General features: G+C 30.3%; 1 protein-coding gene across 1 annotated transcript; it reads left to right on the top strand.

The window, feature by feature from the left end:
- Positions 1-5,840: 5,840 nt before the first annotated feature.
- On the top strand, positions 5,841-15,207 carry LOC111712666 (uncharacterized). Its single transcript, XM_023487351.1, has 12 exons — positions 5,841-5,942; positions 7,735-7,779; positions 8,497-8,578; positions 9,163-9,411; positions 9,776-9,897; positions 10,411-10,485; positions 11,221-11,271; positions 12,816-12,893; positions 13,504-13,568; positions 14,293-14,351; positions 14,547-14,596; positions 14,925-15,207. The coding sequence occupies exons 1-12, from the start codon at positions 5,880-5,882 to the stop codon at positions 15,108-15,110; spliced, it is 1,125 nt and encodes a 374-aa protein (XP_023343119.1). The 5' UTR covers positions 5,841-5,879; the 3' UTR covers positions 15,111-15,207.
- Positions 15,208-17,648: the final 2,441 nt, after the last annotated feature.

Here is a 17,648-nt window from a genome sequence, read left to right as displayed (position 1 = left end):
AGATTCATAACTGTACCCTTGAAACCTTTAATGAAACAATAATGTGGAAGATATTGTTGTTTTGCTAGGTTTAAAAGTTGTATTCCTATTTCCTATATCTGTTTTCCTGCTTTAGGAATACACAATTCACTTTTGTAGAGAATCCACAATAGAAAATAATCAGCTAACAAAAATTGCAAAGAGGTTCACTTGAAATTACATTAATTAATTAATTTAATAGTTACTCCTATTGTTTCAGCTGAAGGAGCACATTGTGTTAAATATGGAGGCAGAACTAGAACAGGTGGAAATAGGGTTTCCAATCGGAATTCCGTTGATTGGAATTTTATGTAATTGTGCGGAATTACGCAGAACTATTTGTAATTGCTTTGAATTGCTTTGAATTTCTTTGAATTGCTTTGAATTTCTTTGAATTGCTTTGAATTGCTTTAAATTGCTTTGAACTGCTTTGAATTGCTTTGAATTGCTTTGAATTGCTTTGAATTGCTTTGAATCGCTTTGGATTGTGTTGAATTGCTTTGAATTACTTGAATTGCTTTAAATTGCTTTAAATTGCTTTGAATTGCGTTGAATTACTTGGAATTTTTTGAAGTTTTTTGGACTTGCTTGTTCTTGCTTTGAATTGCTCTATATTGCGTTGAATTGCTTTGAAGCAAGTTTTGAAATACTTGTAATTGCTAGGAGTTTCTTGGAATTACTTGGAATTGATTAGAAGTGCGCGGATTTGCGTTTAATTGCGCCGAATTAAAAGGCTTGCAATTAGGTATGGGCAATGGCCAGATTAGTTATACAGAAACTTTTAATGTTTTTAGACTTTTAAAAGGTTTTACGACAATTTGCAGAGATTGAGAAGGTTCCAACATTTTCAAACTTTATTCTGTAATAGTTTGCTTTTAGCAAACATGCATTATCAAACATGAGTCCTCAGGCATACTGCCTGAATGTCTTATTTTACCTTTACCCGACTAAATCTATATTTGGACCTATTTCCCATTATTGGATTTCGACTTTTTATAGCTCTTTGGAAAGCCTTGAACAAAACAAAGCAGAATGCACAATTTTTGCGAATAAATTTTGCATACATTTTTGCACAGACGCCTTAAAAGAGAATTTGCACATTTTCAGAATTCCTTAAATACAAATTTAGTTTTTACAAATTTTAGCAAAAACTTAAATTAAAAGTTGAAGAAGAGGAATTGTTAAAATATTATGGAGTTAAACAATGCAAAGAGACTAAATAACAATACGCTGAATAACTGCAAAATAAATACTGAATAACGCCACATTATTTTCATAAATTTTACCCGCCTTAACTTATTTTTTGTTTGTTTAAATGTGTATATAAAATTATGTAAAAATTCAATTTCTGGTCGCAATTCTTATTATTCTCAATATTCCTAAACTTTTCTGCTTTGTACAACCATTGAATACTAAACTCTTGATATAATTCTAACCAATATACTACACTAAGTCTAAAGAAGAGGGATATAGTCTGTGTTTGACCCACTTTGGGCTTAGCTTTAATGTCAGTGTTTACACCACAGTGCTTAGTGTTCTTGAATCTCTGTGTTTAGTGCTATACTAAAGTCAGTGTTTAAACCACTGTGCTTATTATTAAAGTCAGTTTTAAGACCATTGTGCGCAGTAATCTACTAAAGTCAGTGTTTGAACCACTGTGCATTGTTTGGAAGAATTATGTCTTGGTACGGTCGTAAATCTTTGCGAAGCACAGTGTGTCATCCCTAGATACCTATCTACCTATCTACCTATCTACAATTAATCAGTTTTCAGTCAAGTATTCTATTTCTAGAGCTATACCTAGTTTAAATATATATTTGATCTCTCTATATATATATTTCTAGGAATGTTCCCAGATTTTCCTGTTTAAATTCGTAAAATTTTACTTTTTTTCAAGATAAATTTTTAACTTCCCTGGGCAAATGTTGAGTTCCCTAAAAATTGGGCCCAATCGGTTCAGCCGTTTAAAAGTTTATTGGATATAAACAAACAGAAAAAACGAATAAATATTTGGGACAAATAGGATATATTTCAAATTCGCAAAATATTTTTAGATTAAGTAAAATAGATAAATAAATATATATATATACAAAGAGAGTAGATTATACATAGAGTGGAATTTACTCGAAAAAAGTGTAAAAGGATCATCTTGTTGTACTGTTCCCATACTGCAGGTGTACTTCACACATTTTTGCTATATAACCTTTTGGGCCCTGGAACGTCAACTTTGTATATATAATTTAATGTAATATTAGAAAGCCTTTATTTTTAGTCCCGGTAAATCCCATGGAGTGACAATTTTTGGATTTAATATTTTTCCTAATTTTCTAGAAAAAATCTGGTAAAAATATAGTGCAATCCGCTCACTATTTATTTTAATTCAAACAAAATGAAAAAATAGTAAGTTTTGTATTTCTAATTTTAAATATGCAACACTGCATACTAAACAGAAGGATAAAACAAAATTTATGCGATATTACTGGTACGACATTGTGACCTCGTAGTTCCTGTAGTTTTGATTTCACGCACAAGTATAAGAAAATGAGATGTACGTATCCGATATCCGGTTTAAGAAATTCAAAACATTTCTCTTATTTTCAAAAGCTCCTCAATAAGATAAGTGATGATTAAAACCATACAAGATTTCAATATTGTTTTGTTTAACGTGGGAATGACTCAAGAAAAAATTGTTTTAATTTTTCATTTAATTCAGTTCTATTTTTTATCTTTGTATCTATCTATCTACAGTCCCTTGTTATCAGATAAATATGAATAAATAACGAAGGAGAACAAACATGACTGCTTGATAAAATATCATAAAACAGTCACTATCTTGCAGTATACACTACCCCCCGCTTTGTTACCCAGAGGGATACAGCTGAGCCTTTGTCAATGAACTTTTGATTTTGATTTAGCGCTATAAACGGACAGTTGAAGTAATTCAATTGGCTTTCAAAAAAATTATGGATATGCTCGATTGATAACGGTACCCTTTAAACATATAAACAAAAATGATAAAGATATTTTTAAAATTTTTTATTCGTAAAATTGATAGTTTACTTTCTGGTTTTTCAGTAAAATTGAATTGCGAACTTATGCAACAGATCGTAGTTTGTATATACCTATAATCTATGTTTATCAATAAACACTCTGTATTTATCTATAATCTATGTTTATCAATAAACACCCTGTATATATCTATGATCTATGTTTATTAATAAACACCCTGTATTTATCTATAATCTATAATGTTTATCAATTAACACCTTTTAATCTATGTTTATCAAGAAACACCCTGTATTTCTTCTTATCAGTGTTCAGGCATCAGTAATAAAGCATTGATTCAAGGTATATGTATGCATTTATGCCTGTATAGGGTAAACAAGCGACATTTTAAACAAAGATTGGGTGTACATATGTGAATATTTGTGATGCATTTCAAGGAATACCAGGCTCACTGTGAATTAATGGTCTCACGCTCTTAAACTTAAATCGTTGAGAATTTTGCCAATTACTTCTAAAAAAGCTAACAACAAGTGCTTTACAGTGCTAAAATGTACATGTAAAGGGCTACAGAAAAGCATTTGTGAGTTAGAGTGGTAAAATCTAAACTTAGGGCGTTGCGACACTTCAAAGTCAACCCTGTCTTAAAAATCGATGAGACTGAATCTATGTGGGCTTGTCCAAGTTTTAGCGCTATCCACGCCAAACTAAAGAAATTGCACTTAAGATTGAAATCCTATGTAACACCTCATATTATAATGAATTCTTGAGTTTCTAATCGGATAAGTTTGGTATTCTCAAATCTTGTGCATAAAATTAAATTATTAAAGTGACTCTTAAATCTATTTCAAAATGTTAAAGGGACTGTAAAGGAAAAATGAAAGGGGGTATAGGATGTAACATATATCAATTTCTCGAGACAGGAACATCATCAGATAGATGTCTTATATGCATCGTTCAACGCCTGAGATTCTCAGGTTTCATCCTATACCCCCTTTCATTTTTCCTTTACAGTCCCTTTGATAACTATAACTTGAGAACATATTGCGTTACCCAGGGTACTCGGGCTACTCCCGCCGTTTTCTCGCGCTTGGTTGTAAATTACGATTTTAGCTATTTTTTCCTAAAAAGTTGACTCTCTCAACATAGAATCTAAAGCCAAGCTATAAACGTTCCCGTGGTTATCCCGAGTTCCCCAATCAAGATGTTTCTGAGTTATGATCAGACAAACAAACAAGAGAATACAACTTATATGATATAATACTCTTATTTTGGATAAGTAACAGCACTCCAGTCTACGGAAAGCATTCTATCTCTCATCTGCCATAGTAAAAATTCTTTTATTATTCATTTATAATTGCTACATTAAAAAAGGAAAAAAGTGCTTTTTAAAACCAAAACACTTCATTAAAAATGACATCAAACCGTAATATCTAAAAAATTTAATACTTGGAAAACATTTTTTTTTACATTTGCCCTGGGAAACAAAGGTGGCTTATCCCTCAGATTAAGGTTATTTTACGTCAAATATTGAACGATTTGTAAAACCACGGCCAACGCTGGGCACCCCAGTCTAAAATTTGCATGATCCGTGGCGGAAAAAATACGTACTGTATATGTAGTTAGTCGTACTGTCCGGTCAGGCTACCCAGTTTAGAGTTGATATGCCAACGGGTATTTGAGCTAGCATAGAATTAAATTGAAAAATTAAAAACAAAGGTTAAAGGATTCGAGAATGAAATGAAAGATATGTTATATAATGAAACAATCAATGTCGCCTATTTTTGCATAATTTTGCATATTTTTGTGAATCTGTTTATTAAAAAAAAAATAAACAAAGGTATTGATTTTTTGCCACAAACTCAAATGTACTTATCCCTATATCTTTGAAACCTGATAATGTAAACCTATGATATTTAAAACTAATATTATTTGATCCGACAGAATTCATAGTTTGAAATATCTAAGGTCTTCTACATTGGGTTAAAAAGATATAGGGATAGGAAAATAAGAGTTTGTGGCAAATACATAATTCCTTTAATTACACTACAATAGGAATTTTTGTGTGGGCGGGATACAAAATAAAAACTTTGTAGGATTACAGGACGAAAATAAAAACTTTGTATGATTACAGGAAGAAAATACAAACTTTGTATGATTACAGGACGAAAATATAAACTTTGTATGATTACAGAAAGAAAATACAAACTTTTTATGATTTCAGGACGAAAATATAAACTTTGTATGATTACAGGAAGAAAATACAAACTTTGTATGATTACAGGACGAAAATATAAACTTTGTTTGATTACAGGACAAAAATATAAACTTTTGTATGATTACAGGACGATACCATAAACTTTGTATGAGTACAGGACGAAAATATAAACTTTGTGTGATTACAGGACGATAATATAAACTTTGTATGATTACAGGACGAAAATATAGACTAAATGATTACAGGACGAAAATATAAACTAAATGATTACAGGACGAAAATATAAAACAACAATGGTCATTTTTTCTAAGAGTTTTCTACAATTAGAATTGTTTATTTTAATTTTGCATAAATGATCTAATTTTACGGGAGTATCTCTTGAATCTAAATCTAGTGTCAGTTTACACCGAACAGATGAAATATGATAATCTAGTTTAATTCATACCCTCCCCCCCCTTCACCCCAAACAATCTCCAATTTTTAGGAAAAAAATAATTTCCCCCTTTTTCTGTCTAAAATCAATTCCTGTCCAATCCTGAAATTGCTGGGAAACATGCTGATGGTCCATATTACGAATTTTACTCATTTACAATTATCCTTGTTTTGAAATTTATATTTTAATTTGTTCAGATCTTGCAAAATGTCTGAGACGGAACCAGCCGACGAGCTTACCATACAGATTAGAACTAAACCATACAAAAAGGTAATATACAAAAATGCACCCTAGTTTCAGTGACCCTCCATGCAAAGATGGCAATGCCCGATTCACAACAGAACCCTTAAAAGCTGAATCTGATCAAAAAGTCACAACCACTTTTGCAGGAAAGCCATGCAAATCAAAACAGTTTTTCAAAAGCAAGAACAGGAAGTTTTCTCTTAAATACTTTTTTGGTCATTAAATGCATTTAAAATGAAAAATTATTGAAAAACAACTCTTAAAAAGTATTGTTGAGTTATAGAACAAGAACGCGATTTCATTTAAATAGAAGAAACTGTAAATTGTACAACTGTACAATCTTGCCTAGAAAACTTGTAAATAGGGATTATCATCTTTCCATGAAGGGTCACTTAAAATTACGCTAACATTCCCTTTAAAGGGATTGTTCACCAATTTCAAAATACTCTCATTTTTTTTATTTTAAACCAAGACTATGTTACCCACAGTGATTTAAAGGGCTCAAGCTCTCAAGCAAAAATCTATGAGAATTTTGTCAATTACAAGCTAACAATAAGATTATATGTAAAAAACTACAGTAAAGCATAGTTGAGTTAGGGCGGTAAATCAAATCCCAAGACGTTGCGACTTTTTAAAATTGATGAAACTTTTTACAAGCAGGCTGAATCTATATGTACACCACACTCCTATTGTCCTGTTGCAGCTTTCCTAAAAAGTACAATTGCCAAAGTAAAAGTTAACCAAGTTTACTAATTTAACAGTTATTTACGTTTAAGGCGTAATTTTTGTTAACGGTGTAATATTTAAAGTATGGATGACTCATGGCAAGAAAACCCCCCCTGGCCTCACACCTTCATGTCTTTGTTCTTTCAACAATGCAGAAGAATTAACCTGAACGGATTCATTAAGATTGATCAGTGCACCCTAGACCTTTGAACCGAACAGACGTATGAGTTAAGCTCCGTTTGTTCAACCAAAGGCTAGGGGACGGGCACTTCATGGACAGCTCTCAGAAGGATTACAACATGTGGACTTACACGATTATATCTTACATGATCATATCTTCAGGAATACAATAAACCATTGATGAGATAGATATCTCAAGTTTACAGTAGTATCAGAGATGTGTGGTTCTACCTCAACACAGCTAGTCCAACTACCCACACACTCTGACATTCCTGGTGTTTCTATGATTAGAAACACTGGAGACTCAGAAGATCACTAGAGCTACAGAACAGACAAGAGAATCAGAGAAATGTAGTCTCACCTATATACAGCTGGTTCAACTACCCACAGACTCCCAGGTTCTAGAGATCAGGGGCAGATTCGTGGAGAGCTAGGATGGAGACTTGCTTAACCGCTGAGGGACTCTTCATATATAAGAGTTAGTGGAGACTTGCTTAACCGCTGAGGGACTCTTCATATATAAGAGTTAGTGGAGACTTGCTTAACTGCTGAGGGACTCTCCCTCATATAAGAGTCAATGGAGGCTTGTTTTACCGCTGAGGGACTCCACAAATATATGGAATATGATTTAATATAAATAGATATTAACAGATATATTTGTACCAATAAAATGTGTCATGTTAAACCACCCACTTATTCAAGACCTTGAGAGATAGATATTATACATAAGGAGAGAGGTTTGGGTGTGTTATGAACTAGTACTGGGAATGAAAGTGAAGTCTTGTATTAACCCTCAAATGATGGGGGACAACGATTGATCTTGATTTCCCTTGGATTTATGTCTGGGATTGTAACGATATCAAGGGATTAAATGTTACAACGGAACTTATCTTATTATTTGTATAATGTTTAGGAAGTGAAAATGAATATAAACGGGGTTCAAATTCCTCAATCAAAAGTGAGTAGATTTGTTTTAGTGTTTTCACGAGATTTAAAATTTTGTATTTTGCTTACTTTGAAAAAGTTTTTATTTAAATTTATAATTATAATGAGAGTAAGATATCAAAATGAAAAGTTTAGAATGTTTTTAATCAGATTATTAATTACTTTTCCAGTAGAATGGGACCTTGAATAATTGTATACAATCTTTTAAAGTCTTCCAGCAGCTTCTTAGCGAAACTTAGTTTTATTTCTTTATCTGGCAAAAGTATATTACACCTAAACAACCATTTTCAAGGGAAAGGAACAGATTAGATCTTCAATCATCATATTCATTAAGTTTCATGTTGTCTTTAAACTTTAATCTTTTCCTGGAAACCCTGTATCATGAAATCTAACTTATCATTCTCAAAAAAATGATGTGATTTTCTAATCCCTTGAATCTTTGCAACCTGATGATTTAAACCTTTGATATTTTAAACTAGATTATAATCTAACAGAGTCCATAGTTTGAAATATCTAAGGTCTATGACATTGGGTTGCAAAAATATATGGATTATAAAATCAAAGTTTCTGGCAAATACGCATTTCCTTTATTTCCTATTTTAAGGTGTATTATAGACATAAAATACTTTTCAACAATTATGATATTACTATATCATCAAATTTAATGAATGGAAACATTCTTAAAAAATTAAAATATTGAAAAATAATATATAATACAAATTTTTGCTAGGTTCAAGACCGGTTTCAAGATGGAAGATATCTAGAGATTCAACGAACCCTACTTCAAATAGAGCTCATTCGTAAGTTTGGAGGTAATTGCGCTATTATAATGCCCCCAATTTTTTTTTTTTTCATGTAGAACTGCATTAGGAAATACATGGATATTCAGAAAGAATGCAATCTTAAAGATAGCCTGAAACTGAAAAATTTGTCTATGAAGATTAAGCATAGTTTTTTCGTAAAGTCGTCTTTAAATCTTATTCTTTGTTGGTAACCCTGTATATAGTAAACACGCTGGTTTTTAAACCGATGATAATAAATTAAAACTAATTGCAGTTAGATAAACTCTAGACTTAAACTGTAAAGAAATAAAAACATGTCAACTATAATTAATTTTTATTAATCTTTAATTAATCTTTAATTAATCTTTCATTAATAATTTGTTAATCTTTAATTAATCTTTCATTAATCTTTAATTAATCGTTCATTAATCTTTCATTAATCTTCATTTAATCTTCAATTAATCTTTAATTAATTTTTCATTAATTTTTAATTAATCTTTCATTAATCTTTAATTGGACAAAAAAGGATAAAGTCTAAAGTTTGAATGCAAAATGTAAAATTTTGTATTCAATTTTTGACTTTTATTAAAATTAATACTTTTTATTTAATTCAGATAAGATGTTTTTACCACCCCTCCACCTTCCATTCAGAGGAACATTTCCCCCTCCCATTTTCCCTTCCCTATCCTCCCTATTCCCCAGATATCCCCTGGCACCTTCTCCTCCTGATGAAGCTACCGACTCATCTGAAATCCCAGTAACCATTGAGCAAGTAAATCTTGGAGATGATGCATTCGAGGGAGATATTAATCAGACCCCTAAATACAACTGTAAACCTGGCAGAGAGTGTGTTAATTGTACAGGTCATAGAAATGGATAGATAGATAGATAGATCAAAAATTACAGATATGATAGATAGATAAACAGATAGATAAATAGATCAAAAATTATAGATAGATAGATAGATAGACAGAAAGATAAATAGATAGATATATAGATAGAGATAAGAAATTATTGATAAACAAATCTTGATTCGTAGATTCAAGGTTATTTGTTTTATTGAGATTAGAAATGAGGATGGGGGGGGGGATAAGGGGAATGGGGAGAGGGGGAAATGAAGGTGACCTAGACACACTCCAATTTTAAACCTTTTAAGAGATTTCCCTTTTTAAATGGAAGCTTACTTATAATTACACTTACAGTCCCATTAATATTATTTTATTACAGCGACCTCTACCCCTCTATGGAGAAGGGACGGGGTTGGTAACTACCTGTGTAATGCTTGTGGATTATATTTCAAGATGAACGGAACTTCAAGGCCTCTCATCAAACCAAAAAATTCACGCGTGGTAATTTATCAAGAGAATATTAGATTAAAAAGTTTCAGAATGGGTCTTTAATGAAAAAGAAATATAAACTGAGAACCAAAAAACTGTGGAAAAGGAAGACGACTGTTTTAATTTTCAATAGTCCAATAACATAAACACTTCAGTGTACTTATTTATTTTAATAATTGTTGCTTTTTACTTTAAGCCAGCATAACATTCAGAGAAGATTGCTTAAATGGCATCTTCTTATTCCACTGTTTCACGGGATACATACATCACTACCTACATTTTTCATAATTAAAAAGTTCTTTTTCGTAAATTATGTAACTCGGGAATAAAACTATTTAAAAATTATTTTCATCTAGCTCCTCGGTCGGGGTAATTACAAAATTGTCAATGTCCCAAACCCCATTCTTTCTTTTTCATTCGAATTTTTTTGGTTAAGATTTGGAAATACATTTTTCTAGGAAATATAGTTTTTCTGTACAATGCTCAACAATTGTGCAAAAAAACTATAAAAAAAAGTTTTTTTAGAGCACAGCTCGACGGGAGGGGATATCTTGTGCAAACTGTTCAACAAGACAGACAAGTTTATGGAGACGAACACAGGTCAGCTGGGAAATATTTAATGAAGACAATGAGTTAAGTCGCTTCTAAAAAGTTAATCTCATTACTTTCTGGAATTAATTCTTGTTTTGGACTTTTACCTTGTGGCAAAATTTTGTAATTTGGACCAAGAAAAGGGCAAAACTTAATTTTTTGGCGTAATTGTGCGTAATTGCGGGGAATTGCGCGGAATGACAGGGATTGCAATTAATTGCGAGCAAGTAAAATCACGTTTCGTTTAAAACCCTAAGAAGGTGTTGATACATTTAAAACCCATAGCAAACCTTATAATGAAATATCATTATAAACAAGTTTTAATCCAAACTTAACTTCAATGCGATTAAAAATGCCTGACTCTGTTTTGCATAAAAGGATTCTTTAATTTTTTAACTTTATTTAAATTTTCACCAAAAATAATTGAATCTTTGACACAAGCTCTGATCTTCTAAGCCCAATATATTTGCAACCCAATGTCTTAGACCTCAGATATTACAAACTAAGAATTTTGCAATAGGAAAAAATCTCAGTTTGAAATATCAAAGGTTGCACAGATAAAGTGATTAGAAAATTAGAGTTTGTGGCAAATCCTCTTTTTCCAGATCTGTATGGTAAATCTTAATGATATCAGTTCCCATAGAGAAACTAAAAGTAAATGTTAATCGCTAGGCATACTAAAACTTTAAGCCTTCTTTGATGTACATTGTTTAGAATTTTGTTTATTCATTTTTATCCTTTTAGGATGGCGACACTGTTTGCAATGCCTGCGGGCTTTATCACAAGCTTCACAAGGTTTTATTTGAAATTTCTTTTATTTAGTTTTTCATCTGATAAATTCAAACTATCTAGTAATTTCAAGGTTATCTTCTGATAAATTAAATTTTTTTAATGGGACTGTTAGGTAAATTTCAGTTTATCATCCGATAAATTTTATGGTTCTTAAAGGGACTGTTACGTAATTTCGAGTTTGTCCTAGTATTTTTTTTTTGTTCCTCAAAGATACTTTTACGTAATAACTAGTTTATCCTCTGGTATATTTTGTGTTTTTTAGAGAAAATGTAATCATCTAAAGTGACCCTTCATTTTCTCTTTAATGTTTAGACGAATAGAAAATGTCTGATCTTAGAATGAAATATTTAGAAAATGTCTGATTTTAGAATGAAAAATATATATAAAAAATCTGATCTTACAATGAAATATATAGAAAATGTTTTATCTTAAAATGAAATATATAAAAAATGTCTGATCTTAGAATGAAATATATAGAAATTTTCTGATCTTACAATTAAATATATAGAAAATGTCTGATCTTAAAATGAAATATATAGAAAATGTATGATCTTAGAATGAAACATACAGAAAATGGCTGATCTTAGAATGAAATATATTGAAATGTCTGATCTTAGAGAGAATTTTTTAGAAAATAGAAAATGTCTGATCTTAGAGTGAAGTTTTTAGAACATAGAAAATGTCTGATCTTAGAATGAAACATAAAGAAAATGTCTGATCTTAGAATAAAATATAAAGAAAATGTCTGATCTTAGAATGAAACATTAAGAAAATGTCTGATCTTAGAATGAAACATAAAGAAAATATCAGATCTTAGAATGTAATATATAGAAAATGTCTGATCTTAGAATGAAATATATAGAAAATGTCTAATCTTAGAAAGAAATATATAAAAAATGTCTAATCTTAGAAAGAAATATATAAAAAATGTCTCTTAGAATGTAATATATAGAAAATGTCTGATCTTAGAATGAAATATATAGAAAATGTCTAATCTTAGAAAGAAATATATAAAAAATGTCTAATCTTAGAAAGAAATATATAAAAAATGTCTGATCTAAGAATAAAATATAAAGAAAAAAGTGTATTTGCATTGCCAGTTTAAGATAGTGACTGTGTATTTTTATTTATGCATTTGATCAATTTTATTCCGAAAGTGTCACATGATGTAGAAGTTATTTTTTAGATTTAAAAGTGTTTAATTCTAAACAATCCTTTAAGCTTTTCTGCAGTGCAAATGTGCAAGTCACTTTTGTAGAGAAACCACGATAGAAAATAATCAGTTTTCAATGATATAAGCAAGAATATCTAATTCATACTTGATCATACAAAGTTTTCAGAGTACCGTTGTGAGTCGGGTTTTGCCATCTTTGCATGCAAAGAAATCATTTGGGATTTTTCTCTCTCGAAAAGCAAATATTTCTCTTAAGGTCGTCTATGAAATCTCAGGTTTTTTTAAAAACTCTTCACAAAAATTAGTATCTCAACCTCCTTGCAAAGAAGCAAAAACTAACAATTCCACTTTTTTAAAATGTATTTTTTTTCAGACGCCCAGACCGATTGCAATGAAGAAGGAAGTTATCCAGACCAGGAATAGGAAACTTAATAAGAAAATGATGATCAAGGTAAAAAAAGTTAAAAAATGAGTACGCTTCGTGACGCACATATGCTACGTGAATCTCGGGATTACGAATTGATCTCCATCTTATGCAGATCTACGGACAGTGGTGGACATACCTTCGAGGAATGTCATTGTTTGAAGGATCAAGCATCGATTCTCAAATGCCCACATTGGATATCCAGATCAATTGTGTTTTCACATACAAGTTTTGACCTCTAAACATATTTTGGATAGGCTGTCAAATTATTTTTGGATTTTTGGGTTAATTTACAAAAAATCCGCAAGTATTTTGAGTGGACATCTGAAATAAATGATATAGAACCTTGGAACCGTTATGACTTAAAAAAAGCAAATAATTTGCTCACATTTTTGATGAATTCTCATGAAATTTCAAATACAAACAAAAAAACATTTTCCCATTAATTAAAAAAAAATATTGTTTTAAAAAATTTGGGTTTGTTGTATTTTTTTTCTCAATGTTTCCAAAATATTTTGAATTTATAAAATTTTATTTTTTTCCGAACAAAACTAGAATAAAAAATGTTGTCCAAAACATGGATAATCCTGTTTTTTTACTCACCCTGTACAATAAAACGATCCCTTTAATGTATCAGACGGAGTTATGTGATGAGGAAGGTATGAGTGATAATGAATGGATCAAATCTTATAATTATGAACGGTAATTATCTAAATATGTATATTCATAAATTGTAATGTATGTTTTGGTTGGGGAACTCGGGAGAACCACGGACCTTTTCTTAGCTTGGTTTTGAGATTAAGTTAAGTGGGTCGACTTTTATATAAGATAAATAGCTAAACTCGTAATTTTAGACTAAGTGCGGGTAAATGGCGGGAGTAACCTGGGCAATGATGGGTTATTAATAAGAATTATAGAATTTATATCTCGCGCGCTTGGATATTCGCAAAACCAAGGATTTAGATTTTCGAAGATTTGTTATTTATGAAATCAAATGCTTCCCTTCCTGATTTTACTTGGCCCAAACTGACGATTGTTCACTTAAAACTGAAACATTTTTTCTTTCATTTTTTTTTCAAAAATATGAAGAAATGAGATTGCCAACATGTGCATGCCAAATTCACAACATAACCTTTGAAACCTTGTTCTGAGAAGCAAAAGGGAAGTATCGCATCTCTGTAAATTGTTTAATTCTGACAATTGCTACTTTGTCTAGACACCATAATTCCGCAAATATCATTTATAGAGAACCAGCAATTGGAAACTATCTATTTTTAAATTATCAAATAGAAAAGAAATAATATATTCATCAATATTGCTTCGACAAAGGATTTTCAGGGTACCATTGTGAATCGATCATGACCTTCTTTTTTAAATTGGGATTTAATTGAAATAACGTGAGCAGTTCCTTTACTAATTAATATAGGGAAGGTGATGATGAAATAAGCACTGACAGCCTGGACGAGTCTAGCCCTGGATATACAAGTAATGCATTACAGGGTGTCACTGAAAAAGGTTTTTAAATGGTTGTAATTTGATTCTTAGGATTCCTAAACATTCCTTATTTATTGGCTCCATTTTAATGACCGCGAACAATACAAAATATATTTTTTTCAGAGACACCCTTTATTTTTTTTGTTTTGTTTTAAAAAATGGATTATATTTAACATTTTATTTAAGTTATCGAATATGATGATCCAGACGAGATAGATGAAGAAGATTATGCCAAGGAATCATTTTATTTCTAAAATAAAAAATTTCACCTTTCACATTCGCAAGGATCTAAAAGGCTCGCCAATGGGAATTTTTCAATATAAGATATAAAGACTATTTGTCATAAGATTTCAAATATAATTTTAGACGTATTTAAATAGGTGAAAAAATTAGTTCTAAGCTGTTTATTCATATAAATTGGGATAAAATTTAAATTTTGTAATAAGTAAATAATTCTTGTAAATGTGTCTTTTTATGTGATTAAAAAGAAACGATGCCTTGGCAAGTCGGCAACAGGGTCGATATCAAAATATATTTTAAAGAAAAATGTTTGAAAATCTGCAGGATCCGCTCGAAATGGTTGAAGTTGGACTTAGCGCTGATGACAATGATACCATCGAAGAGCAGCCCAATGATGATCACGATGATGGTATTGATAGTATTGAGATTCCTGAACATGAATCCACTCTGGAAGATTCTGCAGCTATTGATGATGTTGAAGAGATGATTGATCCTCCAGTGAATAACTGATCAAAGAATCAATATGATGTTGCCTCCATTCTTTAATTTGTTTAATTTGATAAACGAACCAGCGCTTAATAAAAATCTATCGGGAATTTGAAAATGATTTTAGATCAAACCCGACCATTTGTCAATCTTTTTATCTATCTATCTATCTATCTATCTATCTATCTATCTATCTATCTATCTATCTATCTATCTATCTATCTATCTATCTATCTATCTATCTATCTATCTATCTATCTATCTATCTATCTATCTATCTATCTATCTATCTATCTATCTATCTATCTATCTATCTATCTATCTATCTATCTATTTATCTATCTACCTATCTATCTATCTATCTATCTATCTATCTATCTATCTATCTATCTATCCATCTATCTAGTATCCTGTATCTGATATCCCCCCTACCTCTATATCCTGTATCAAACAGTAGGGAGTCTACCTCTAGTTTCCTGAACATCTTAGTTAACACCAGGTAGATAGATAGATAGAAAGATAAATAGATAAATAGATTGATTAATTGATGGATAGAGGGATATATATAGATAATTTAAAGTTAAAACTGTTATTCGAATTAAAACGCTCGTAAAAGGTTTGCATAGATGGATACATAGATATACAGATAAATAGATAGATAGATAGATAGATATACAGATAAAATAGATATACAGATAAAATAGATATACAGATAGATAGATATACAGATAAATAGATAGATAGATAGATAAATGATCAGATAAAGTAGAATGTAGTCGATCTATGAAGTTTAGTAAAACTGATAATTTCGTACAGTTTAATAATATTAATTATATCTCAAACATAAAATCGTGGCCCCCGAACACTACGGAGGAAACGTCGGCAACTGAAATATGTTTTTTAAAGTTAAAATAATAAATAAATCTAATTGATATTTTGTTTAAAAAGTGTCTGAAATAAGAGATTAATTAAAAGAATTGTCCAAGTGTTGAGTGGCTGTTCCGATTTATAATGTTACCCTTTCAACCCTATTTATGAAGCTAGCATTTGTTTTTAATCTTCAATCTCAAGAACTGACGAGGGTCAACTCAGACCGAAATATATTTTAAATAAATGGGGAACCAACATCTACTTTTTTACTCTACAGAGGTTTATTCCATCACTATCAGCGAATTTTAAAGCTAGCATTGATTATGTAGAATTCAAGTATCCGACAATTAAAAGGTATGAATTATATTGTGTTCCAGTAATCTGTATTGAAACTATCTACTACTATACAGAAGTATATCTTGACATCATTCTCTCTACCTTTCGTTATATCTATCTATCTTTCTATCTAAAATAAAACTTCAAATCTATTTTGAATATTTATATTCTTATCTTTCTATCTTCATATCTATTTTTATATCTATTTATATATTTATCTATATATCTATCTATATATAAATCTATATATATATCTATCTATATATCTATCTTTATATCTATCTATATATCTATCTATACATCTATCTATATATCTATCTATATAGCTATCAATATAGCTATTTATCTATATATCTATCTATATGTCTATCTATATGTCTATCTATATATCTATCTATAATCTATCTATATATATCCTCATCTGATGCTAAATTTGTCATCACACATTTTTTATTTCTGTAAAATTTTGAATATCCATAAAAAATATTGTTAAATCTGCGTACTTTTATTATATTGTACAAAAAGAAAATGCTCACTGTAACAATTAAACAATTAAAAGTCGAAAAAGAAGATGGGCGCGAAGCGACCTAAAAGCCTAGTTTTCATATAGAATATTTAAATTAAAAACTAAAAAAACTGTTATGTTCTTCTTTTCAAATATTTCCAAAAAAAACAATGTTAAGGATGAAATTTTGTGTTTGAGTTCCCCCCCCCCTCCCCCTATTTCTTAATTACACCTGGGGTGGTATAATGAATGAGGGTATAAGAAATGTATTAAAACCGTTTTTAGCCTTTAATTCAACCATTCATTTATAAAATATTTGGGCTTATTTTGTGATGACCTTCATTGTTTCCTAATCCGTTGTTTTTAAATATTTTGATTGTTTCTGTTGTTTTTAGTTTTCAAGTTTGGTTTTAGGTTTATCATGTCCGATATAATAATGAACATCCAGACCCTGTCCAGATACAAATTAAACTGTCAATCATTCAGATAGATAGATAAATAGATATATAGGTATAGAGATAGATAGATAGATAGATAGATAGATAGATAGATAGATAGATAGACAGATAGATAGATAAATAGAGATATAAAAAAGAGGAAATCATCTGTCCAAAACTTGATATTAATTTTCCTATACTGACCCGGGACCCTTCTAATTACTTTTATATAGGTATACCATTCAGATAAATATATATATAGATAGGTATTATTTTTTATTTTTATGCTTTTTCATCGAATTAGTAATCGAAACAATTGCACTGCTAATTAAAACGTTATTTCGAGGCTATAAAAGTTTATAAAAATATTTATAAAATATTAATTTTAGGATTAATATGAATAAATAGAATCAT

The sequence above is a fragment of the Eurytemora carolleeae genome, unplaced genomic scaffold (assembly GCF_000591075.1).
Source record: "Eurytemora carolleeae unplaced genomic scaffold, Eaff_2.0 scaffold49, whole genome shotgun sequence".
Classification (NCBI taxonomy): Eukaryota; Metazoa; Arthropoda; class Copepoda; order Calanoida; family Temoridae; genus Eurytemora; species Eurytemora carolleeae.
This window is presented reverse-complemented; position numbering and strand designations above follow the sequence as displayed.

What these genes read in the sequence shown, in the direction of transcription:
- LOC111712666 (XM_023487351.1), top strand. Translation starts at nt 5,880, where the DNA reads ATGTCTGAGACGGAACCAGCCGACGAGCTTACCATACAGATTAGAACT. An exon ending in AGAGTGTGTTAATTGTACAG is followed by an intron (nt 9,412 to 9,775) that starts GTCATAGAAATG and finishes ATTTTATTACAG; the next exon opens with CGACCTCTACCCCTCTATGG. An exon ending in AAATCTTATAATTATGAACG is followed by an intron (nt 13,569 to 14,292) that starts GTAATTATCTAA and finishes TAATTAATATAG; the next exon opens with GGAAGGTGATGATGAAATAA.